We start from the raw sequence: 26,260 nt of genomic DNA on the forward strand, positions 1-26,260 counted from the left end.
TGTTAGGCTTCAATACCCACTGAACCACTGTTTGGCTTATTATAAAAATGATCTTTATTTGTAATTCCATGTCTTGCGTTTTATTATAACATTTTACTATATATATTTCCTCCTATGCATAGATTTTTATTTTAATTTTTAAAAACGTGTCTTCCCCTTAGAAGGGTTGCCTACTCACAAAGGATGATTCACTCAGTTTCCACCCAGAAAACTGTGGGTCGTCCAATTTTAAGCCACTGGCTGATAACAAGTATCATACTGCTAAATGCAAAAGCTGCGCTGAGTCAAGGCAGGAAAATGAAACCAACTATGAAAGAAAGACTTGTATGTTGACAAGCTGCCCACTCTAAACTGAAGCTGCTGGTGTAGGTGGGCTTAGTGAGGAGACACTAAAATAGCACCTCTCATGGGTGCATGAAAGAATAAGGACAAGGTGTCAGAGATGTAAAGCTGGTAGTCTTTGCATCTCCACAACCAGTTAATCTGCTTTTCTAGCTGTTTTAATGTAACAGACAGCAGGGGCAAACTGGGGCAAAATTAATCCTGCTGAAAAATCCAGCTTGGTCTGATCAACTGCCAGCTGCAAAAACACAGTCAACCTGGTAGACCATCTTTGCCAACTGGTAAGTTATTTTTTAACCTCCTAATTACTTGATCAATTAATGTTTGAGACTTTCTGACTGCCTTACTGTTGTGCTATTTTCTTTAAAACATCTTGACTCCGATGTCACTTTAACAACACTAGTCACTAGTTTGACCAGCTTGCACTGTATTTTGGAAATTGGTAGCTGGTCAGTCCAAGCTGGATCTTTAACCAGGGAAGGCATGATTAAAAACCAAATGACTTTTTGTTTGTTTGTTTGTTTTGATTTATTTTAAAGTTTTTTTATTACTCATTATACATTTATATCATAGGTCTATATTATATTAGCTGCAGAGTCCAAGCTGGATCTTTCACCAGGGAAGGCATGATTAAAAACTAGCATTCACCAAATGACTATTATTTTTTTGTTTGTTTGTTTGTTTTTGCTTTTATTTAATTTAATGTTTTTTATTACTCATTATACATTTATATTATAGGTCTATATTATATTAGCTGCAGAGTCTAAGCTGGATCTTTCACCAGGGAAGGCATGATTAAAAACTAACAGTCACCAAATTAGTTTTTTTTTGTTTGTTTGTTTTGTTTTTATTCATTTTAAAAGTTATGTCAGTAGTTTTTCTAAATTATACGGTTATGTCAGTAGATCACAATCTAATTCTCATCTGTTAACTCCTTGAATGAACCCATATAGAAGACAAGTGAGCGTCTAAAAAAAACAGATTATGGGAATACATATTTACGCCTGTTGTATCCTCACTCTAATCTATAAAGATTATACTGTTAAAAAAAATTATTTAACAACTGCTTTGAGAAGAATGTTTAACATGACTGCACGAGCGAGGCTTTTTTTCGGATGCAAGCCAAGGCATGTAATTGGCTACATTAAGAAGGGGGCAGGTCTCCAGCCTTTATTGGCTGAGCTGCACTGTCACTTATCCTACGTGCGTCATTTCCGTTGTCAGGTGGTGCTGCTATGGAAAGATGTGATCAGCAGTCCCAAGAAGGCTTTTCCTGATTACCAGTTTCGGTAATGCTGTGAAAAAAAACGTGCATTTTGAAAGACAGGCTGCTTTGTGGTGTGGAGGAACTGTCAGTGCACTGCTCCTCGCTAAAGATTTGGACAAAGATGTCAGCGGTTGTGTAGACAACACAGGATATTCCCCCGGCGGTTTTTAGCTAGAGGTGAGTTATTAAATGGCCCATCAGTCAGTGGACCAAGCTTTGCGTTACAGAGCCGAGCTAACACTCGCTTATTAGCTAGATAGCTACATATATCTAATACGTCGTGTCCGGCTAGCAGGTAGCTCATGTAGTTTTCAAAAATATTGTTTGAAGTATTGTTTGAGCTCCATAGAGGTATTAGCTTTGTCCTCGAGTAACATAGCTTCGAATAAGTTAGCTAAAAAAGTATCAGCTGGAAATATTAGCTCTGTGTGGCTAGAATAACCCAAAGACAGTTGGTTTGGCTACAGAAAGAAATCGCATCCACATATTTACAAGTTTTACATGTACACGCAAGATAACATTTGACTAACTGATCTCAAATCAGCATTATCAGTGTAATCGACCAAGCAGCAGCCAAGCGCTGTTTCTTTCTTCCTTTGACCGATCTGCTCCTAATCTCCAAGTGCTATGGCGCTTCCAGTCAGAACCATTAGCGAGTCTTGCACGGCAGGGGACTTGACCGAGTGAACTAGAAGAGGTGTCTGCTAACTGACTGTCCTCTTGGACATAATTTACTGTCTTCTTGGACATTCATTTACGTTCACGTGAGCCACCGATTCGGCTACAGTTTATAGAGAAGGTCTCTCGTTGTTGTAGGCTGCTACTGTGCTGCGGTCTTGGATCAAATTGCTGGTGTATTGGTTTTTATTTTATTAAAAAAAAGAAAACGGCTCGACCTTTTAAAAGCACGAGAGCAGGTCAGTTGGAAAATGGTCGTCCTGTTATTCCACACACGGCTGAAACTCGTGGCTTTAAATTTAGCTCCCTGGTTAATGAGACTGGCATGTGTTTACAAAGCGGAGTACACGCAGCAGTGACATCATTTCACACACAAACTAGCGCTTTAGACTATTAACAACTTAAGACTGGCTAAGCAGAAAACGCACTTCACTTTCTAAACAAAACGTATACGTACATGGTCAAACAGTTTCTCTTTGGACTCCATTGCTATTTCCGTTGTGTGCAAACGTGACCTACAAAACTCTCCAAAACCCTACAAGATAAAGCGTGGACATTGGGTCATTTCGCAGAGCTGTCAATTAAAATATCTCAAAGGATGATGTCCATGTGATCATGTCTGTCGCATTGTCAGCAGTCTGGAGCTAGACAAGCATCCATGATGATGATGAAACTGAGAATTTATGTACAGTGGCAGCCAATTGAACTCCTACTCCCTCTAGACAGGCTGTGTACACTGCTGCAGAATGGCTTTAAGGGTTTTGTTTTGTCCTGCTTCTTCTTCAGAGGTATAAAACATGAATTGTACCCCAGATACCTAATTCTCCAATAACGGAATGCTAAGTAAGGAATAAGATATGATGTGACGTTATCATGTTAAAATCATCCACGGCTGACTGGTTGGCTATGAAATGAGCTTGATTATTTTCCTATAACAGCATGTCTCTTGTGTTTTTTACTGCCAACAATTTTAATTTATTAATGATCATCATGTACTTTTTAAACCATTTAAAGCTGTAGAATATTTGCTAAGCAATTTTGCTAACTGTTATCGCTTACATTACAGCAGTGTTCTGTCACCAACCTCTCTTCTTCCCTCTCTCTTCATGTTAAGACGACAAAAAAAAAAATCACAAACGTTACCAAGAACCATAAAGTGCAAAGTCCTGTCATAAAGATTATCCTGCGGCGGATAGCTTACAAAGCACTGACACCTGAGACTGCTTCCATAATGTTAAATGGCTATAGAAAGTTTCACAATATCATGTTTTTCTTTGAAAACTAACAATACCCTTTTATCCACTTACTATTAGTTTTTGTAGGTTTTCCATAGAAGTCCATGTGAATGAGTTGATACTATAGAATTGATAACAGTAGAGTGAGGCCATTTACATAAACATGTGATTTGACTTACAGTCAGAACTACAGCCAGAGTGGTGGTGCTGTTGAAAATTAATCAGATTTGAGAAAACAGCGCTGTTGTATAACTACATTCAAAATGTAAGGTCAGTTCATGTGACTTATTTCATTCCGACTAATAGCCTGAGGTTGTTTGCATTATTACGTTGCTTATACTAATTTGAAATGGATTTATTTGAGATTTGGCTGGGTTGGACAAAGGACTGACTGCTACTAAATGTTCTCCTCCTGTTATGACTTTTTCTGATGTCACACAAGTATGTATCTAAAGCCATTTTATTAATTTTTTTCCTGACTAGTCTTTCGTAAGTGGGAACCATGCAGTTGCTTTGTGAATCACACTTTAATATTAGGCATGTACTTCCTTCTTACAAGAACTAGGGAGAGAGTTTCAGCAAATTATAGAAACCAGTTTTTCAACAAGATGAATAGGCAAACTTCCCCTGGTATACAGTATATGACCATAGACTTTTACACTTTGGTCAGGACTGGCTGAATCCTAAAGTAATCCGGTTTTTGAAATGTTTGTGAGACTGAAGTTACTTGACCAATGATGAATTTGCAATCTTGTGAGCATTTTGTGCCACTCATGTACACTTCACATATTAAGAATGAGTGGAATGAGAGAGAAAACGTGTATTGAAACAGCAATCCACCATAAAGCCATAGTCTGTTTTTGTGGATGTTATTTTTTTTTTCCATTGGTCTGTGCATGCTGGTGTACAACTCATTCTTTTTGCATGCGGTCTCACTGAATTTAAATGTCCGCAATATCATTCATGCATTTATTCCCATTGTTTTGCTGCAGTCTCATCTGGAGATTTCACCCCAGTAGCCATTCTCTGTTGATGCAAATGGACCTGTGATGGCCTGCCATTCATTCAGGGCCACCGCTGTTGGCAGATCTTGTGATTGTTATTAAGTGGTGGGGAGGGGTTATCGCTTACTCAAGCCAGCTCCCATCCCCCCCCCCCACACAATTTTTTATTTATTTTTTTTCCTGCTGGTGACTCACCCTTTGCTGCCAGTCTACTGGAAGCCCTCAGTAACACTGTACTGAATGTCTTCTTTCTGATTTGAAATGTGGTGAGCCAGGTTCTCTCTGTCAGGGTTCTGCTTACTACTGTATGTCAGGCGCTTAGTGTCTCTGCTCAGGACCCACTGTTTATTAGTATTATTATTATTATTATTATTATTTGCTGTAGTGGTTTTTTTGTGTGTTTTACGTTTGAATAAAGGCTTAATTTTCATGTAAATCCACCCCATTTATGACATTTGAATGCTTTTTGCTTATCTGCTTCTTTTGTCTTCACAGATCTGCAGAATGTCTAGACGTCGTGTTGCAGAGAGAGGGGCAGGAGAATCATCCGGCAGGGCAAGCAAGCTCCTTTGTCCTGGGATATCTGGCAACAATGCTAAGAGAGCTGGACCCTTTGTCTTGGGTAAGAGACCCGAGGCTACTGCATGAAAAGTTTAGTTTCATGCGTGTGTGCTAGTGAAGTTCAGATTGAATTGGTGGGCTGCAAATTGGCAGGAATTTTTCATGTGAACATCTGAGACTTCAGTTCTAAGTCTAGCAAGGTGGTGTTTTGAGATAGGATTTGAATGCATGTTAAGGTGTATATTAATTAAAAATAACCGTGCATTTTAATACACCTTGTAAGAAGTGCAGTGTAAGTTTACATTTGGGCTGGGGGAAATTGCAGACCACTGTAAACACAGTACCATTTGGTCTAACACCAGCTGTTAAATCCCTCCACCTCTCTCTGCTAACAGGGCCTCGACTGGGAAACTCTCCTGTGCAGAGCATAGTTCAGTGTCTGGCCAGGAAAGATGGAACAGATGACTTCTACCAGTTAAAAGTGAGTTACTAATAATTTTAATCAATAACCTCCTCCTGTATGTGATGTTTGCGGATGCAGTACAGTTCCAAAAGACACCGGTGCTTTTGTTTTAGAGGTGATGTGAACCTTTTGACCTTCTAAATGGGCCTTTTTTATGACCTCCTACAAGAGATTTGGCTGATTTAAAGTTGAGATTTGACCAATTCCCCCACTTTATGAGGTGCTATTAGATAATGAGTCAAGAAGCCTGTAGAGACACTGCCCTAAGTGAACCTTTTAATCCCATTCTCCTCCCAAGAGCCTAGTGTGTCTTGTCTCTTAAGTGATGAAAGATCTTATCAGTTTGTTGTTATCATGATCAAGAATTCACAACTGTGATGATAAGGTCGTTGAGAACCTGTGGATGCTTTAGAGTATGATCTATTGAGGTCATGACCTCTGTGCTTTGACCTGTCTTTAGATTTTGACCCTAGAGGAACGTGCTGACTCGTCTGGAGAGACGCAGGAGGAAAGGCAAGGCAAGATGCTGCTGCACACAGAGTACTCACTGTTGTCTCTCCTTCACAATCAGGATGGAGTGGTGCATCACCATGGACTCTTTCAGGTATAGACAAAACAAATGCAAGGCACATGCCTGTAGCTAAAATGACTGGTTAAATGGCAGGGCTTTAATAGGAATTTGTTTTTAACTCTATATCATATATCTGATAAATCTATATCAAGATTCCTTTTTTGCAGCTGCTGAGATTGGACTTGGTTTGTTCCACAAAGTCCTGTTCAGTCTTCCTCCTGTGTTATTTGTAATGTAAATATTACTTAGACAGGAACATTTCTCTCCACAGCTCTCAATATGACTCATCAGTTTAGTTTCTGTTTGAGCCAGGCATTCTTTTCCCACTCACTCATCAGTGTTTCTGCCACTACCTCTGATGCTCTTCTTAAAGCAAAGCAAGGCTTCACAGATGTACTGCTTAGCTTTGGGTTCCATTCATATCAATCAATCATACTGATTGATGTATTAACTCAATCAGACTCCTGTCCACTGGGCCTCTAATCTTTGGCTAACCTCTGAGTCTGCAGAGTCTTTCCTCAGCCCATTCATGACAGCAATGTTCAGCCATATGTTCAACCCTTTAGATGACTAGAACAGGGCTTTTCAACTTTGTGTTTCCTAATTTGAAATAGATAAATCCTATGTCATCTTAACTCATTATGTCCTAAGCCTTGCACTTTCACATTTTACTAATCCTGGTATTTTATTAAATAATCATTGCACTACCACGCAGAAATAAAATATCAAGCCGAACTTAGCTGTATGTGATATTCTGAGGGCACTCAACAGCAGTGGGTTAAATGACATCTAAAGCTTATCCATGAGGTTCTGCTTCTTACTCAGGACTAAAACAGTGGTGTCTGTCTGCTGCTGGAGAGTTGAATGTATCTCAATGTTTAACCACTGACATCTATTAGACATTCTGAAGGACCAAGTGACATGAAAACACGAAGACCATGAAATTATTCACAGTAGCTGTGCATCAGCGAACGCGCAGCAACTACTCATTCAGTCATTTAACAATTCATTCACTCCTCTTCAGTATCCAATTGCCTACTTTCAGCAAGTCCCCATACCCCCACCCCCCCCATGCCCATGTCCCAAACCATTTTGCTTGTGCACAACACATTGGGAAGCCCTGCAACAGCATATGCCATAAATTTCATATGTTTGATATTGGGCTGCAGAAAACCATGAGCTATATATACTTTTAGGTCATTTTCCTTCATCATGCATGTATATATGTTTGTGTACATATATAAAAAAAAAATAATAATTCCCAAAATTTTGTCTGCACTATGACTCATTGGTTTGATGTACTTTTCAATGATGTTTTGTTTTGTACTGCAAGAAAGTATTTTCTCAATTTCTCTAAAATTTGGAAATGACTTAAAGTGGCTTTTTTTAAAATTTTGTTTTCCTATTCCTTTTATTGGTAACTTTTCTCTTTGGTTCTCAGGATCGCTCCTGTGAGATTGTGGAGGATATGGAGGCCAGTAGAGCACGCAGGATGAAGAAGCGGATCTGTTTGGTGCTGGACTGCCTGTGTGCTCATGACTTCAGTGACAAAACAGTGGACCTCATCAACCTGCAGCACTATGTCATCAAGGAGAAGAGACTTAGTGAGCGTGAAGCCATTGTCATCTTCTGTGATGTAGTGCGAGTGGTTGAGGCTCTGCATAAGGTGAGCAGTAGCTTGTAGGTACAATTACAAAATTCGTTTAAAAAAAAAAAAAGGGGGGGGGGGGAATACAAAGCCAGACATTTGATAAAGTATTATCTATATGCACATATCTCTTCTCATTTTAAAGTTTTACTTGTGTTTCTCTCCGCAGAAGAACATTGTGCACCGAGACTTGAAGCTTGGAAACATGGTGCTTAACAAAAGGTAAGACTTCCCTGCTGATTCCTTTCTTCTTTTACCCGCTGTGTGGAGCTGAAAGATTTTGGCCTTTGGGCAGACTTGAAGCCAATGCGTATTTAACAGAGAGAAGCCTGGCCTTGTCAACCTGCTCTAAGCTCAGGAGAATAAAGGTGTGATTCAGTCCTGCGGTTGGTATTTGGTAGTATATTCCTGTGAAGATAAGGCAGTGTGCAACATGCCCATTATGAGTTCTCTGGAAGAGGGAAAGAGTAGTGTGGAAATCACACATTGGAGTTGGTTCAGATAAGTGAAATGCAACCTATAGACCCTACAGTATTCAAACTTTCTGACATTATATGCTTTTCCAGACATTGAGTAGTCTGCGAAATGGTATTTATATTTTTAAAAAAGAAAAAAAAAATTATTTCTCTTTCTACTGACTGTTCACGCCAATGCTGTTATTGGAAGGGGTTTAAATAAATAAGATATGCACCAAAAAAATGAAAATCCCAATTTATGGCTGTTCATCTGACTGCATGTGTTGCTTGAGGCCAGGTAAGGACCACATGAAAACTCACAACTAGTCTAAACTTGGAACACACTCTGCTGTAGCATGTGAGTCTGACAAATGTTTCTCCTCAACGCCAGCTTATAACTTACCAACTGTGACCCTCATGTGTCATAAATAGTTGATTTTCAGACCTGCAGTATGTGTATATATGCTGAGCAAATTTCATCAAGCGATGACGTGAATGTTTGTGTGCTTTAATGTAAAATGAAATTTGTGTGAAAAAAATCGCTGTACATAAGAAAATGCTGAACTGTCAGCAAGGCTAAATTAATTGGACCACTTGGAAGCAGCACATGAAGTTCCATTCATTTAATTCTACATATACACACACGCACGTGCACACAGATGTTCACATGTCTCCTATGGTGTTTAAAGTGACTCTGCCTGGTTCAGTGGTGCTGGAGAGCAGAACAGTTTGTCCCAGCTGGAGACAATACAGAATGCTGCCAAAGAATCCATAACTCAGAGCTGAGTCACACACATGCGCACACGGACGTCACTCTGGCACATCTCTCCCCTCTGCAGTTTTTCCACGTACCCTTTCATCTTCTCAACCTGTTCCTTCTGTTGATTACGAAATCAAACCTAAAAGGAGATGAAGATGTAATTTGTTCTGATTTGGATCAAAACTATTTAAGGGATTCTTCAAGATGGTTTTGACGTTTAAGGTAAAAGAAACATGAGATCTTGGTGATTCATTTAATGAGGTGACCAAGTTGAGTTATTTCCCCTTGATTATGTTTGATTGAATAGACTGATTGACCGGGCTAATTTATAGGCAACTGGTTGTAGAATAATTTGAAACAAGTCTAATGTACTTCTTTCACAAGTCAAATGTGAGGTGTTTGAAGTTATCACATATGTTTATTTCAAACTGAAATGCCCCCTAAAATTTCACCTCTTTTATAATGGAACTGATTGTGGTGGAGGAAGATCACATTAAGTACAAGCCTTCTGAAATCTCAAAAATATAGCTGTTGTCATTATGATGGACTGTTAAGCAAGAGTGGTGTTTGGGGTCGCTGTGTGAGGTGTGTGTGATGTCCATTTACTCACACTTCTCAAGCAACTGCTTTCACCCTCTCATGTCCTGCTGAGCACACACACACTTTGCCTGTCACTAGGGCTCCTTAGGGCTGTTGATACAAAAAGACCACTCTGTTGGAGTGAACTTTTAAGTATTTTTTTCCCCCCTTGCAAATGGCAGGTTTTTGGTGGGGATTTCTAAGAACCATTCTACATTTCTACTGTGCATCTGCACCTGTGCTTTCTCACTGTGTTTTTAGTTGTTAAAGAGGCATTGTTTAAACTTCCAAATCAGCTTGCATTAGGTGCAGACCCATTATCCTCTGGACAATGAAACCTTTATGTCTGTTTTTTGATTTTAATAGGAACCTGGTTTAGTCTTTCTTCACTGAAGGCATTTCTTATAGTGTGAAAATCCCATGTTGTTTGTCGCCTGGAGGCCAGAAATTTCCATACATAAAAATATTTTAGCTTTTCCCATGAGAGCAGCGGTTTTATTATTTGCAGGCAGAGGAAAGAGTGCTATCAGTTTGCTCGCATGCAAAAAAAAAAAAAAAAAAAAAGGAACTCGTCCTAAGGGACCTTCATGAGGGTAGCATGCAGACTAGTCTTTCTCACAAAAATAAACTCAAGCTGTCTATCATGTGACTTTTAGACTTTGTCACTATTTTGTGTGAACACGGAGTGAAATGAAGAGGGTGGATTGGTTGGGGAACTGCGGGCAGTGAGGAACATGCCTCAGAGCCTTGGCGACTGCTTGCAGACTGTGGGGGGGAAAAAAGTCACCAAGACCCAAAATTAAACGGTGATGAGAAATCTGGACTAAAATCATGTGCCCTAAACTTCATCAAGACAGCTGTTTACCACATTGAAGCCGGAACAGATTCATAGCCTAGCATGCACTATGAGGCACCACATAAGTGTGCACTAGAACCTGACATTGTCTTTAAGGGGCAGTTTACATGACAATGTTTTCAACTAAAAACAGAAACTTTATGCAGTTTGGCTGTTCGTTTACACGACAGTGGCGTTTTGGAGCCTGAAAACGATCAGTTTTTGAAAACTATGCCACCGTTGTCTCCGTGTAAACATACAAAAATGAGAATCTGTGAAAACGATGACATCATGCACGTGCGTCTTACATGTTCAGTCTATAGGCATGCGTGCAAGTACGTCACAACTACAGGACTGCATTTATGCTGCTCAAGATTTTGAGTTTATTAATGCTTCTCCAGCAAAGTGTAGATTTACTGCAGCACTACTATGACCAGCTGAGACGCATTTGTACATACGCCAAATTGGTAACCTGCATCTTATTATCTTTTGTAATTGTATGTTTTGGAGTATATCTGTATCCTTTTATTGCTAATAAAATATAGAAACCAGACTGACTGCCATTGTCTCACTATTTGCACTATTTTGATTTTTTGGAATTTCAGTATTTAAAAATGAACAAGCTTTTTAACAGAATTCTGACCTGGAGCACAAGAACAGCTAATAGATGTGATTGAAGTCAGAATGACTTTCCACAATGAAAAAACCTTTATACACAATTCATATACATTACAATGTATTACAGTAGGGAAGTGTCAACATTTATTAACCAAGAAAAATAAGCCAAATATATCGTTGACAAGTGAGTTTTCACATTTCCTTATGACTATGAATAATTTTCCGAGTCTAACTATTGAGATTCTAAGTAACTGGAGACAGAACGGTTTTTTTTTTTTTTTTTTTTTTTTGTACTCCACATAGATCATAAACCATTGAAATCGTTTGAGAAATGTAAACGTTATTGTGCTTTTTATCCAGAAAAAGCACAGCTCCCCAGTTTACTTGTATTTGTTTATAGGGCAGTTTTGCCCAGATCAATATGGTAGACACATTGAAGTGAATGCTTATGTGCATGTTTCTTTACAAAGTGACATCACCACCTACTGGCCTGGCATACATAATACAGCGTTTTTAGTCGTTTTTGCGGATCCATGTGAACGGGGATCGTTTTGACAGCGTTATCATCTGTGCATGAAACTTTTCAAAAATGCTGAGAAAAACCTTTTCCATTTGTAGTACATCATTGTTATGTAAATGTACCCTAAGTCAGTGAGAAACTATCCCAGGGAAAACTCTGCATCTGCAAGCATCCTCAGTGTAGCTCTTGTGAGTCATTGTCAGGGTGTGAAAGTGAAAGAGATTTGGGGAAGCTAAAGAAGAGGATGTGACGAGTTCTGAATAAAGGTTTGCGATCACAAGTTACAATGACTGTTCTTTTGGGAAAGCTGTACACCATTCTTTGTTGGATCAGACATATCAGCTGAGCAGCTTGTTCCATGTGGGTTAATGTGGTGTGTGCTCTTGTGTGCATGCATGTTATTTGTGTGCGTGCATTAAAATAGCTTCGATCACATCCCTTTACTGTGATAAGTTAGTCATCAAAGTGCTTGTGTTAAGCCACAGGTTGACTCACTTGTTTGTCGAAGAGCTGCTTATGTGTGTGCTGTCCTGTTTAGTTATGTTCTGTGTAAAGACAGGCTATTACAGTTCTCCCTCACTAGTACTGTGGGTCTCTGCCACCCACGTCAGTTTAGTCGTGATGACACGGACACAAATACCAAACATGTTCATACAGATACGTTCAGTGCTCATCTAGCAACAGTGAGTAGCGTTGGTGTGTGTGTGTGTGTGTGCGCGCGTGCAGTTTTCATCCTTGTTTTTTCCCCCTGCTGTTCTACCTGTAGACCTTTTTAAAATTGTGGCCTTATGAAACATAAACGTTGCATATTAAATACTTCTTCCTGTTTTGTGATTCTAATTTTAAAACACGATTCCTCTTATTGCCATACAAAGAAACAAGGTAAAAAAATTTCTGGCCTGGATATGAACTTTGTTCCAACTGTAACAGAGCTGCTCACCCTGCTCCTTTTCCTCAAAAGGCAAGTCATGTAGAACACATGTCTCATTCCAGCTAGTTTGCATTGCAGACAGCAGAAAGCTTTAAACATTTAGTACACAGTCGGTGCTTATATTTAAAGCTACTTGCAATCTGTGAACCAACTGTGCTTATAGAGGGGTGTGTGTGTGTGTGTGTGTGTGTGTGTGTGTGTGTGTTGCAGAACTCACCGGATCACAATCACCAACTTCTGCCTGGGTAAGCATTTGGTGAGTGAAGAGGATCTACTGAAGGACCAGAGAGGCAGCCCAGCCTACATTAGCCCAGATGTCCTAAGTGGTAAGATGTTGTGCATGCAAATGTGTGAGAGACACAATGATTCCTACTCCACATCACCACTGTAATCAAACACTGCACTAATCATACCAGGAATGACAGCATGACTAAGGGTTATGGTTTTCCAGGGTATCTTATGGCTTGTTTACTGTGCATCTTTGTGAGTTGTCCCTGTATTGTGATATTGGACATAAGTAGCAATAAATAAATCCTTTCCTTGATTTTTCAGTATAAATAACAGAGGTTCAGTAGGTTGATGGACTAAGATAAATTCCCTGTAGGTATGAATGTGTGAGTGTGTAAATGTGTGTGTGAACATGGTGCTGTCAACTGGATTGTTGTCTCATCCAGGGTGTATTCTCAGGAGAGAGTCTGGATCAGTTACTAAAAATGATTAAATGGCTATGTTTACATTCACATCAAATTCTATTTAAGGTCCGTTTGTGTTGTAGCCATATTCTGAATACGATGTTTATGTGGGAGCTACAGCTAAGCATCTGTTAGCACCTATAATTCCTCGCAGACTGAGTATGCGCATGTGTCTCCTTTCAGTGGATTTTCTGAAGGTGTTTACATGCAATAAATTTTCAGGTTATTAAGGACATATTCCAGGGGTGGGAATCAGAATTTGGGCAATCAGAATATTGTCTTAATCTGAATTGGGCCATCGGATCGTGGCATTTACATGACTCAATACTAATTAGAATATTGCCAAATTCCCATTAATATCGGAATATTTGCATAGTTATCATTTTTGCCTAATTGGCTAGTTTCCACCAACAGATCACATTTATTAAAATTGTCATTTGGTTGAAGGTGACATATTTATAGGTCTAATTGTTATTGGATTAAACCCATTCCATTCAATAGACCAATCAAACCTCATAACTATATCAAAATGATTACATTTTGTTATTTAGTTTGTAATGTAGGGTTGTGATTTCCACCACTGTTAACTACAAAATAATAATAATAAAAAATCTAACCAAGTCCCCTTGACCCTCTTTGCGAACCAGTGAAAAGAATAGAATTAAGACAGCTTTGTGTCTAAATAGCTTTTAGGTTGTATACATGAAATTTTGCAACACCACCACCTTCCTCATAGCTGTGACAGTCATCAGCTAACCAATCACAATTTCCCACTTCTGTTTTTCAGTACCTTCTAGGTGCAATTTACTGTAGTATTGTCAGTTGGAGTAAATGGTTCAGCGTTTGTTTGTACTCCTCTGTTCACATGAAAACAAAGGACTTGTAGATCAGCAGAACGTGACTAAAAACAATGAAGCACTGCCTGAATGAGTCATCACAATGAGTCATACTGAGGGGAAACTCCTCCTGCTTCCTCCTCTCTCTTTTGCTGTTCCCATCTTCCATTTTCTTTCTGTCTTTTACCACCCCGCCCCCCCCCCCCCCCCCCTAATATCTTGCTTTATTGTGTCTCTTTTTGTTTTATTTGTAAGGTTTTATTTTTTAATATGCATGGAGTAGAAAAAGTACGGCTGAGCATATACTGCAGGCAGAGACACCATGAAGCTCCAGAGTAAACATGTATCTGACATGCAGGATATGGCGAAGGTGATGATACTGGAGCTGTCATTAGTGGTGACTCAAGCTTTTCTGCTGGTCATAAACAGGACATCCTTCTTGCTGTTGTAACATTTGTGGCCATTTTTTTGTATTATTTGCAGTACACTGACACAAATTTCAATGACTATTGCACTGACTCATGTCTTGGATGCACAGATGAGCGATAGGGCAGTATATGCCAGGGGTGATATGAATGTGTCCAGTCCTGCTAGTGGAGTTTAGCATGGTTCAGTTTGTTAGATTGTTAGATTTCCCTGCACACATACTGAGCCTTGTAGTGAACTCTCTAATAAAACTTTTGTACCTCCAGTGGTAACTTCTGTCTCTTGGACCTAACAGTGTTGAATATTCTCTTGCAGGTCGTCCATACCGTGGGAAGCCTAGTGATATGTGGGCTCTCGGTGTGGTGCTGTTCACCATGCTGTATGGCCAGTTCCCCTTTTATGATAGCATACCTCAAGAGCTCTTTCGCAAGATCAAGGCTGCAGAGTACTCCATCCCAGAGTGAGTGCTACACACATGAACATTTTACTGAAACAGTTTAATATTACCTTTTGAGTACATGTATTCAGAAATAAATTTATTTGAAAAATTTTACATTTGTACATTGTACATATTTTTCTTACAGTTTTCAGATAGGAGTGTCGTGATGAAAAATTACATATTCAGTTGTTGAATTTAACTTGTCTCTGATGCGCATATGCTCTCGTGCAGGGACGGCCGCGTGTCAGAGAGCACAGTGTGTTTGATCCGTAAATTGCTGTTGCTGGATCCCCAGCAGAGGCTGACTGCAGCGGAGGTGCTCGAGTCTCTCAGTGGCATTATTGCCTCCTGGTGAGTATCACAACTCTGTCTCCTAGCTGCTCTGATCCCTGCTCACATCCTCTCCGTTCACAGTGCCTCTCTTAAAACTCTAATGATTTTTATGGAAATATTATCAGAAACATTATCTTAAGCTATATTTATTTAGATTATTTTTGACCTGGGGCTTGCTCAGTCTGTCTGATGCTTACAATGCTTTGCTCATCTGTCCAACACTAGTAAGACTACACTACTGATTATGCCTTAATGCATAACATCTTATAAAGCTGATGCACATGGTGGCTGTGGATTCCTTACGGCTGTGCATTATTGGGTTTCGTTTCGCCTTCATTGTTTTCTGTAGATATGTTTTCCTGAATGCAGTTCTCAGAACCTGGAAGTACATTTCAGCAATGAGTCTTGTGAAAAATGTTTTGAAGGAGTCTTACTCATCAACCAAAGTTTAGTTCCAGGCAACAAAAGTGAACAAAATGGACCTTTTTAATTATTGTGCAGCTTTTTAATTAACAGTGCTTGCAACTTGTTCATTAATTGGAGCTTGGAGCTTTATTTAGCCATTTATGAGGGCATAAACACAGCAGAACTTATAAAGTCATGATTAGCTCCCAGGAGTTAATGGACTTGCTCATTTTGTCTGTCGAGCTGTGAAGAAGGCCAAAATACACAAACCTGAATAGCTTTTACCAGCAAATAAATAATAAGTGCCTTTCTGTTGATGACCCCCACCAGTGATCTGCAGCCAGTTCAGCCAGTGACCAGTGGTCATTTGGGCATGATGTCAAGAAAAAGGCAGCTGGTGTGTGTCTTTAACATAAATCACAATAGTAGGAAGAAATTTATTAATTTCTTAGGAAGAATTAATTCTTGAGATTTAATTAATTCTCATGAATTCTGAAGAAATGAAGGCCTTCAATATATGAGTTCCCATAGTGCGACTTAAAGATTTGTGATGGAAAAGGCAATTTAAATGCAAGTCAAAATTAATGTAATTCCGCTTACAAAAAAGCTGGTGTACTTTTGCCTTAATACAACATGGACGGTTCAAGATTCCGACACTTCTTTTTAATTGGATTTAAAAGGTTTTCATTCCTTTGTCCATCAAGAGCAACAAAATGGATCCCGAGTTTCTTTGGTCATGTGTTTTTTGTAGGCATTCTGTATCATCCATGAGCGGCCCTCTGCAGGTAGTACCGGACATCGATGACCAGCTCAACCAACCCGACCATCTACAGGAGGTCAGTGCCTAGATGGCTGCTTGGTGTAAAATAAATAAATAAAATAAAACGGTTAGTTGGTTGGTTAGTTAGTTAAAGAAATCACTTCAGTGAAGCATTGCAAAGAACAAATCTGTGGATATGCTTCAGCGTGCCTTAATCGTCTCTCTGTTTTGTTCAGGTGAAGGTAACAGAAGAGTCGTCACAGTACGAGTTTGAGAACTACATGCGCCAGCAGCTGCTTTTAGCTGAGGAGAAGAACACTATCCATGAGGCCAAGAGCTTCCTGACCAAGAGACAGTTTGGCAGTGTGCCTCCAGTAAGGCGCCTGGGTCACGATGCTCAGCCTGTCAGCCCTCTAGACGCAGCCATACTGGCCCAGCGCTTCCTCAGGAAGTAGATCACTGTGCACAGGCCGTGCCATGCAGCCGGATTCACATGTGCGTGTGGTTGCTTTAAAGAGCATTTGGGTGAGGAGATGCAGCATTTTGGACCATTATCTCTCGTCTGCTTCTCTCACTGGTTAAAGAAGGTGACTCTAGTTAGGGCAACACACAAGACTTATGGGTTCTGAGCCCCTACCAAACCCCCCTCCCTGTCACTCTGCCATACAGACATTAGCAGCAATACCGGAATTGAATCATGTAGCAAATGGGTGTGCACACGTGCATCTCACACACCCCTCTCATTCTCCTTTTCTACTCTCAGCACTTTCCAAGGGGAACAGCTCAGATCACCTGACCTCAGTTGTCGTCTCACCATGTGTTCCTTGGTCCTTCAGTCAACCACACCCATCCATACTGAGCTCCATCTGCATCCACAATTGCAAATCTACCTCTTAACGTCTCTGTTTCTGTCTCTCAGTCCGTTTAGAACTGTGCTCTCAATATTTTTGAAAAACAGGTATCCAAATGTGGGGATATTACCACAAGCACAGGTGAAGAGCATTATTATTATTATTATTATTATTATTATTATTATTATTTCTTCAGAGTTTTGGCATGTCAAAACCAGCGATAAAGTTTTCTTCATAATCTGAATAAGCTTTGCTCCCCTCTCCTGTTAGAAAGGTAGCATTTTAAGAACATGTTCTTTTTCTCCTGCCATTTTATTCGTTTATTCTTGTTTGCCTAAGTTCTTAAGTTATAGTATAACACAAGGACTCTGTAGGCCTTCCTTGCTTGATTGGGCATTCACAGGCAGCTAGCTTTGTACAGCTCAAAACCTAGATGCCAAAAATAGTCCCAAAAGCTGTTGCTTTGCAACCTGTTGCCCTGTGAGGTACGATATTCTCCCCTGATCAGCTAAAGGTGCAGTCGGCTGCAATGGACAAAATGCTTTTGCTTTTCTTTTATTACACTTCAATAGAGCGTTGTCTTGTACGTGTGAATTCCTGAAATTCAAGTACATGCCTTCTGGGTTTTGTTCTTATGATTGCCTGTTATTATCTGAGGTCCTAGAACAACCAGAGATGATGTAAAGCTGTCAGAAGCAGGATGGTTGAGGCTGCAATCATGTGGAAGTTTAAGCTCCATTAGGCCCCGGAAGTGCAGGCTTTAATCTCTTCCCCGCCCCTGTGGTGAGCACAGCCAACATCTTGAGCTGCCCTTTTGAAAATAAGCCAGCACTCCTTTTCAGCCACACCACATCAAGCCGGAACCTTGGCTGCCCTTCTGGTCAATGTTCTGTGGAATGGTCACGAAAACTAAACCAAGGAAGGTAGGCATATATAACATACCCTAATCCCCATCTTCCATTTTTAGTGCCATTGTCTTTATTCATCATGTATATAAAGATTATGAGCGCAGTTCTCTTGATACATTAATAACATTTTTATGTTTTTCTCCTCACTCTTGTTGAAAGTAGTCGGATATAAATATTTACAATCCTGTCAAACTGTTCACCAATCCAGTCTAAGCTACTTGTATAAATCATTGCCACAGAATATCTTGCCTTAGATTCAGATTTCAACAGTGAGTGGTGATTTTTGTACCTTTTGGTGGTCTAGTATATTTTAGTAAACAGGCAGTCATCTTGCATCAGCCTCTGAACCTGTGACTTAGCTTGTGAAGGCCTGCCTGATTCACTAATATTGGGGGGGGGGGGGGGGGGGGGTGTAATCCAGTACTGTAGGCCTCTGAGCTTCTCAATGGTAGTTTGTCTTTTCTTTTTGTATTGTGCTCTCAGTTTTTAAAGTGCAAAGCAATTTGACAGAAAGCATGAGTGAAACTGTTTAACTTTGCTTGGTTTTAATTTTTCAAGGGTGTTCATTTTTATTTCATATATTTCATATTTATTTCATTTTTATTCACTGTGTACAAATGGTCTTGCTTCCAGGTGTGAAGTATCATGAGATCATCACATAATCCAGTTCTAAAGTATTGCTGTGATTCTCTTTTTTTTTTTTTTTTTTTTTTGCCCAGTAATCCCAGTGAAGGCTTCCTTTTTTTTTTTTTTTTTTTAAATGACCCTTTTTGTCTGAGTAAATGTCACAATCCTGATGGTTTATTAAGCTATGTTAATAACAAGACTGACTTTGCATAGCTCTATTTTTAGACATATGAAATTATAGCACATTGACATTAAGGAATTATGGAGAGTTTATCCTGCAAGTTTAATACAACACACTCCAGAGGCCAGTGTGCAAATTCCATCCTGATGTAGCTGTACTAGTACACCAAGGCATTGACATGAGGAGTATTTATCAAAGTAATGTTGCCTGCCACTATTGAAAGCATTAGTGTGCTCCCACCTCAATGTGAATATTTTTTTTTAATATATTGCAGTATTGTAGATGACTTGTGAGTTTTGTGTGTGGCAGTTCAGGGGCAAGTACTAGGTCCCCACGAAAATTAAAACATCACTGCATCCATAATTCTTGAAGAAAGGCAGTGTAGTGACCCCACATCTCCATCATCTTACCACAAATTTGTGGGTTTACAATGTGACTTGGAGTGGTTGTGTAGTCAGTACCTTAATGTAGGCCATAATTGTTGTTGAATGCCCCATGTGAGTGTCTTAACAGAACCTCTCTGCATCCTTTTTTTTTTTAATTTTTTTTTTTATTTATTTTTTTTGCCCCCTCCCCCTTTTCCCCTCTTGTAGCACCAAGCTGTGTGTTTGCAGCATGACACATTTTTGTTGAGCTATATTGTTTTTGTATAGTAATCAATGCATGACTTGGACTTGCAGGATGTGCCACAAGATCTCTGCATTTAAATTGCCAGAAAATTTGTTTGTGGCTGTAGGTGTCTTTTAAGAAGTAAATTGCATTTGTAATCCAGTTGAAAATACACTAAAAAACAGAAGATTCAACTCAGCGGCGCTAAATTGGGAGAATTTATTTTGAAGTCAGTAATTTTGTTTAGAGGTATGATGAATATTTTTTTTCTTCTACTTTCGTCCTGTCGTATAAACATGTCCGCTAACTGGAAAATGGTGTAAAATGAGATGATGGTGAAATTAGTTAAAAGCCTAAATGTTCGGTGTTGTAAGCTGCTTGTTTGGATAGATATCAAAGAAGAAACTGGGTAATTGTACAGAGATTAAAAACAAATTTGTATAAATGACATATTTTTGTACTTCATAAAATCTCTACATGCATGTCAGCAATAAATTTGATATGGAACATGCCGGCTTACTTGATATTTATCTGATTGTGAACATGTGTATATGTACCGTATGCGGTCAAATTGAGGTATTTGAGGAAGTGGTGACAAGCTTCTTTATTATCAATATTATCAAACTGTTATAAATTCAAGTTTAGTTTTTGAAGCATAAAAGCTTGGCCTAAATATGTACTCGTACAAATGTGATCATGTAAGAGCAACTAATCGGTTTAGAATAGCATGCCAACAAACCAAGGCGTTACATATTCAGAATGTGTCATTTGGGTTTCTTGGGGGAGACTGATCCAATCAGCAGATAATATGTATTGGACACTAATTGATGTTGCAGTTCTCAATGTGAACAAATGTGTTAAATCTTTCGGGTGCCCTCTAGTGGAATACTAATGTCACACAGGATGAAGTCAGAGTGCATCTACAGGACATGCTTGCTGTTAACATAAGCAGGATGTCTGCCCTTTGTCATGGTAAAATAATTTTGTTGGGGCCCTTAAGAGCCACAAAAGTTAAAAATGTATATTCATTAAGTTGTAAAATGCCTATTGATCTACTGATCTATCGTTGCAAGCAAATAAAAGTAACAAATTGAAGCGGGGGAGTCTCGCATGCAAATCTAATTGAGTGCCATTTTCTACATGAATCGCATTATCATGGTTTTCCTAATCACTAATCTATAGGCATTGGACTTAAAGACGAATGCCCTTTCCTCACTGTTAAGTACCCAACACTCCAACCGGAAGGATTCAGTTTCCCCAATCCAAGTACATCAATCAAGATAAGATTGCTTATAGTTTCTTCTTTTCCTTCCAAATGAAAGTGAAGATAATAAATTTACATATATATTTAGTAATTTAGCAGATGTGACTTACAAAATGTGCAAACACATGAAAAGACATCTGTGCTAAATGTATGGGAAATCTGTAAAGATTTTTAACCTCACTACAGATTATTGCCACTTTGTACATGTTCTAAAGTGGTCTAAAGAATAAGGAAAATGACCTGAAACATATATAAAGCTTGAGTATTTCCAACACTGTTCAGTAAAATTGAAATTTACCACACTAATTAATTTGTTTAATAATTAAAATTTTTATAAATTATTTAGGAAGCAGTTGTGGTTGGTTGGTTTCATGTGTCTTAGAGGAAGCAAGTGTTAGCCTTCACCCTCCCTGGTTGGTAGCTCCCGTATGATCAGGGAGAGCTGGCTCGTGGGAGGGAAATGGCAGGTGAACAAATCCGGGGGGAACAAAAAAATCAGAGTATTTCATGCAAATAGTATTATATTAATAACTATACAAATCCCTAGCAATAATATGCAATTGAAATTAATTCTAGGATGTGCAGTGTTTTTATTATGGGGTCATTAGTTGTAGCTTTATTGGTTGTATCACTTTTCAACTTAATTCATATTAAATTCCTAGAAATTACTCTTAGTTGCTAAAATCCCTACAAATATTAGGAGATTGGGTTGGCTTGGTTGGAGTTGCTGCCATGATGCTTGCAGATGTTCCTGAATTAAATTCACGCTCTACCCACTTCACCCTCCTCCACCTGCTGCTCTCCCCATGTTCAAGACAGACATCAGCAATATCTGTCAGTGACTTGTTGTCCTGTTATTCAGTTCAACATGTTTGCAAAAAAATGCTTTGTTGTGGTTTGGTAATCTATTCTAAATTGCTGACCTGGAAGTTTCCAATGCCTTGCCACACAGATAGATAAGTCACTCTTATCTGAAATATCAATTTGCTGTGGGGCAGTGGTAAATAATTTACTCTCAGTATAGTTTGTGATATGACTTTAAACCTTTTATATTTGCTTGTTTTTCTTTTTTACTTGGACTCATTACCCAATAGCCCAGTCTTTGCTTATTGGCATATGGCATTAATCTTTGATTTGTTCATCTAAAGCATTTACAAAGGTGAGAAAGAATGTGCAGGGCTAGAAAAAAAAACATCCATGACAAAATGGCCTCTAGGATTATTTGTGACTCACCCACCCCCTTTCTGCCAAATAAGAAACATATTTAGCAGTGATGGGTTTTAATTGCTTTGTCTCCCACTTTTCTTGGATGCCAGAGCATCAGGAACTCCTCCAATATCAGCAGGAAGCTTTCCAAATTTACCCATGGTACAAGAGCCCATAAAGCAGGTCTTAAATCAGTAAACACTATTATTTTTTGCTCCAATGGCCTAAACAATTGTTGTCAGCCTGTCCGGATGTAATGTGAATTCTATTTTTAACTGAAAATTGGCAGGATGCGAGGATGCCGGAGTGTTTTTTTTCTAAATATCGCTGACTCCACTGCATCCTGTCAGACAAAGTTTGAATTCATTTGTTCGCATGTTGTTTTCATTATTCTGTGCTTTTGTGTGCAACAATCCAAGTCAGATTATATAATACGCAATACAGTGCTGTGAAAAAGTATTTTCCCCATCCCGATTTCTTCTTTTTTTTGTGTATCACTCATACTAAATTGTTTCAGAAATAAAACTAAATCTAAGATAATACAAAGGTAACCTGAATAAACACAAAATACAGTTTTTAAATGATATTATTGAAGCAAAAAAGTAATCCAATACCAACTGGGCCTGTGTGAAAATGTATTTGCCCCTGTAGTTACTAATTCCCCAAATCTATGAAACTGCATTCATAATGTGGTTCAGCTGTACTAGACACAACCAGACCTGATTTACTGCAAACCCTGTTCAATCAAATCAACACTTAAATAGAACATTTACAACAGCATGAAGTTGATGAGGAAGAAGGTGTTTGAAATACATCAGTCTGTGAAGGGTTACAAAGCTAATTCAAAAGCTTTGGGACTCCAAAGAGCCATTGTCTCCAAATTGAAAAACTTGGCACAGTCGTGAACCTCCCCAGAAGTGGCCAACCTTCCAAAATTCCTCAAAGATCACAACAACGACTCATCCAGCAAGTCACAAAAGAGCCAAGAACAATATCAAAGGACCTACAGGCCTCTCTTGCATCAATAAAAGTCACTGTTTATGACTCCACTATCAGAAAGACACTGGGTAAAAATGGCATCCGTGGAAATGTGGCGAGGTGAAAACCACTGCTAACCCAGAAGAACATTAAGGCTTGTCTGAATTTTGCCAAAACACACCTTGATGATCCTCTGGGAGAATGTTCTGTGTATTGATGAGTTGAAAGTGGAACTATTTGGAAGACAGAGGGCCCGTTACATCTGGTGTAAACCAAATACTGAATTCCACAAAAAGAACATCATACCTACTGTCAAGCATGGTGGTGGAAGTGTGATGGTGTGGGGATGCTTTGCTGGCAACTTGCAGTAATTGACGGAAACATGAATTCTGTTTTCTACTGTACTAAAAAATCCTAATGGAGAATGTCCGGTCTTCAGTCTGTAAGCTAAAACTCAAGCGCAACTAGATTATGCAGCAAGACAATAATAAGCTAGTTTTACCCATTAGCTCTGTGATGCATACTGCCCACCAGCCATAGAAAGACTCCAGTTTCAATGGACACAGCTCTCTTAAACTGAATCATCTTCTGTGTAATTGACAAACAAATCAGCGTTAGAACTAAATGCTATTTATTCCCTGTGGGTTTCTGTAGAGGACTGTCTTTGTATTCGGCTTATTCAGTGCCCCATTCTGGGGCACTATCCTTTATTCAACCCCAAAGCTTCACTGATTCTATTATACAGAGGCCCAGATGCAGATTCAGTCAATGAAAGCCTCCTGTCTTTGTAGGGTCCATGCTGTTTTGTCCTCTATGTCGCTGCCTACAAGGTTTTTCTGCTTCCAACAATGTATATGTGTACAATATGACTGTCCTCAGTTCTCTAAGGAGATCCATGTGCTGATTTATTGCTTCTATCACCGGAGGGCTGTGGCTGAGCTGCCATAATTACAGATATGCCATATGCAGTGTGTGTGTGTGTGTGTGTGTGTGTGTGTGTGTATGTGTTGTGTATTTATCTGTCTGCTGGCATTCCGAGTGCAAGTGATTTGCTTGTTTGATCATAAATTTGATCAATCCATTGACAAAACTTGATTGTGAGGGGAGGAGTCTAGACACAAGTGACTGATCATGAGTGTATCCTAAAAATCTAAAAAGGTCACAGTAGTTAACTCTTAGTCTGTAAAACACTCTTCCTTTCATTGCTAGAAAAAAAGGCAGTTATTGAGAGTAATCATCTGTGACTCGTATCCCTGAGTCTTCAGAGTCAGTAGATTCATCTGGGATTTCTTTTTGTTTGTTTGTTTGTTTTTTGTTTTTGTTTTTTTTACCTCACTGTATCTCTGTGTATTTGGGAAAGCTAATACAAAGCAGAAGTGAGGCTGCCCTTCTCCAAATGCCTACTAACTATGAACATGTGTTTTGGGGAGACAGGTTGACTCTTTCAATAGGTGCCCTTGTTTCTACTGTCAACACTAAATTATGCCAACACCATGGGAGGTGGACTTGGATGGTGTTCTATTGCAGTATGTATGGCTGCATGTGTATTTTTAAGATATTTTAGCCAGTATCTTCATGAAGCTTGTGTAGAGTATATACTATATAGTGTGTATACTATATAGCCAAAAGTGTGTGGACCTTCCCCAAACTGTAGCCACAAATCTGGTAGTGCACAATTATATAGAATGTCTTTGTATGCTGTAGCATTAGAATTTCCCTTCACTGGAACTAACGGGCCTAAAAATGTTCATGTGCATTAAGAGAGGAGTTAGGAAGACATGGTTTGCCAAGTTTGGCAGTGGAAGTACTTGAGTTACCTGCACAGAGCTCTGAACTCAACCCCACTGAATAACAGGATGAATTGGAATGCTGACTGCACTCCAGGCCTCCTTGGCCAACATCAGTACCTGACCTCACTAATGCTATAGTGGCTGAATGAACAAATTGTGAAAGCCTTCACAGAAGAGTGGAGATTATCAAAGAGGGACTAAATTTAGTATGGGACATTCAAAAAACACATGGATATGATGGTCAGATATCCACAAATGTTTGGCCATTTAGTGTATACTAAAGATCTTAGGGTAGCAGATCTTGGAGCAAAGCTTTCACAATTCTCATTAAAAACATTTTCTCTAAACAGGATGTTGCTAATAATGAATGACTGCTAGTAGTACCAATTGGCATCATTTCACTTGCATTCTCTTACTAGCATTTTTAGTACTTTTGGCTGTGCCACCAGTTTAATCATTATCTTTGAAACTGTTTTTGGGTTTATCCACCTAATTGGAATAATTATGCAAATGTATGTTTTTGCACAACAACTTCTTCCTCGTTTTACCCCACCTGCTTCCTCCATCAAACACAAACACACTAAATAGGTTACAAAGAGGCTAAAATTAAAATTAAAGAATGAGGTGTGTGTGTGATGATTCCAGCTGTCCCCCCTCATGCAAGCAGCAATGTGCAAAGTGAGCCAGAGGAAATACTATGCTCAGCTTCCAGGAGAACTGAGAGTCCAGCAGGGAAAAAACGGCAGGAAATGCTCAGCACAGCAGCTCCACTCAGGTCAATTCTTCAGCACTGGGAGTTTAAACAAAATAACACTTTGGCCAACTGAGAAAATTGCATTCCTTCCATATGGGACATGAACAACAGCCTTCAAGTGAAATCCAATAATGTTTTAATCAGTGACACTTTGGAATGTGTTTCAGCAAAGCCAAGTGTCTGCAGCCATTTGTCTTCAGCAGCAATGGATAGATTTCAGGACCCCTAGAGACCTTGGCTTTTATTTTTATGCAGAAAAGCGTTTATGTGAGTTTGTATGCGAGTATTAATATTACAGTGTAAACTAGTGCAGTGGAATGTTCAACTGTATTAGCACCAACATTTTCCTCTTTTTCTCTATTGTTCTCAATATACAAACACACTTTATTCTGGTCATTTGAAGCAGTAAACAGTGTCTTTAATGAAGGAGCCAAAGTGCCACTTAACCTCATTAATCTCACTGTGGGATCCATCAAACTTGTGTGTGTGTGTGTGTGTGTGTGTGTGTGTGAGAAAGAGAGAATGAGATGTAAGCTGCACAGTAGATGACAGTAAAAATGCATGGATCAATCCATAGATCCTGTGACTGTAAAGATGAATCTTAGTTTCCAGTCAAGGAGAAGATGAGTTACTGCAGCCTAGCTGGGAATAACAACTTGCACAGTGCTGTGGCAAAAGCTGCTATTTTTATTGGTCCCATTCTGGTGCTGTTGTCTTCCCACAGAGCGAAAAGT

The 26,260-nt window shown here is 39.2% G+C and overlaps 1 protein-coding gene across 1 annotated transcript; it reads left to right on the plus strand.

The window, feature by feature from the left end:
* The first annotated feature begins 811 nt into the window (after positions 1–811).
* stk40 (serine/threonine kinase 40) lies at positions 812–18,516 on the plus strand. Its single transcript, XM_053632132.1, has 11 exons — positions 812–1,786; positions 5,022–5,148; positions 5,483–5,568; positions 6,011–6,154; positions 7,563–7,787; positions 7,939–7,991; positions 12,678–12,793; positions 14,737–14,881; positions 15,092–15,211; positions 16,350–16,434; positions 16,595–18,516. Exons 2-11 carry the CDS (start codon positions 5,031–5,033, stop codon positions 16,811–16,813), a joined length of 1,311 nt encoding a protein of 436 aa, XP_053488107.1. The 5' UTR covers positions 812–1,786; positions 5,022–5,030; the 3' UTR covers positions 16,814–18,516.
* Positions 18,517–26,260: the final 7,744 nt, after the last annotated feature.

The sequence above is a fragment of the Ictalurus furcatus genome, chromosome 1 (assembly GCF_023375685.1).
Source record: "Ictalurus furcatus strain D&B chromosome 1, Billie_1.0, whole genome shotgun sequence".
Lineage (NCBI taxonomy): Eukaryota > Metazoa > Chordata > Actinopteri > Siluriformes > Ictaluridae > Ictalurus > Ictalurus furcatus.

Bases quoted from the DNA above. Each gene is read 5' to 3' on its own strand.
- stk40 (XM_053632132.1), top strand. From the start codon at position 5,031: ATGTCTAGACGTCGTGTTGCAGAGAGAGGGGCAGGAGAATCATCCGGC. The intron at 5,149-5,482 runs GTAAGAGACCCG...CTCTGCTAACAG, and splicing joins AGCTGGACCCTTTGTCTTGG to GGCCTCGACTGGGAAACTCT. The intron at 14,882-15,091 runs GTGAGTGCTACA...GCTCTCGTGCAG, and splicing joins GCAGAGTACTCCATCCCAGA to GGACGGCCGCGTGTCAGAGA.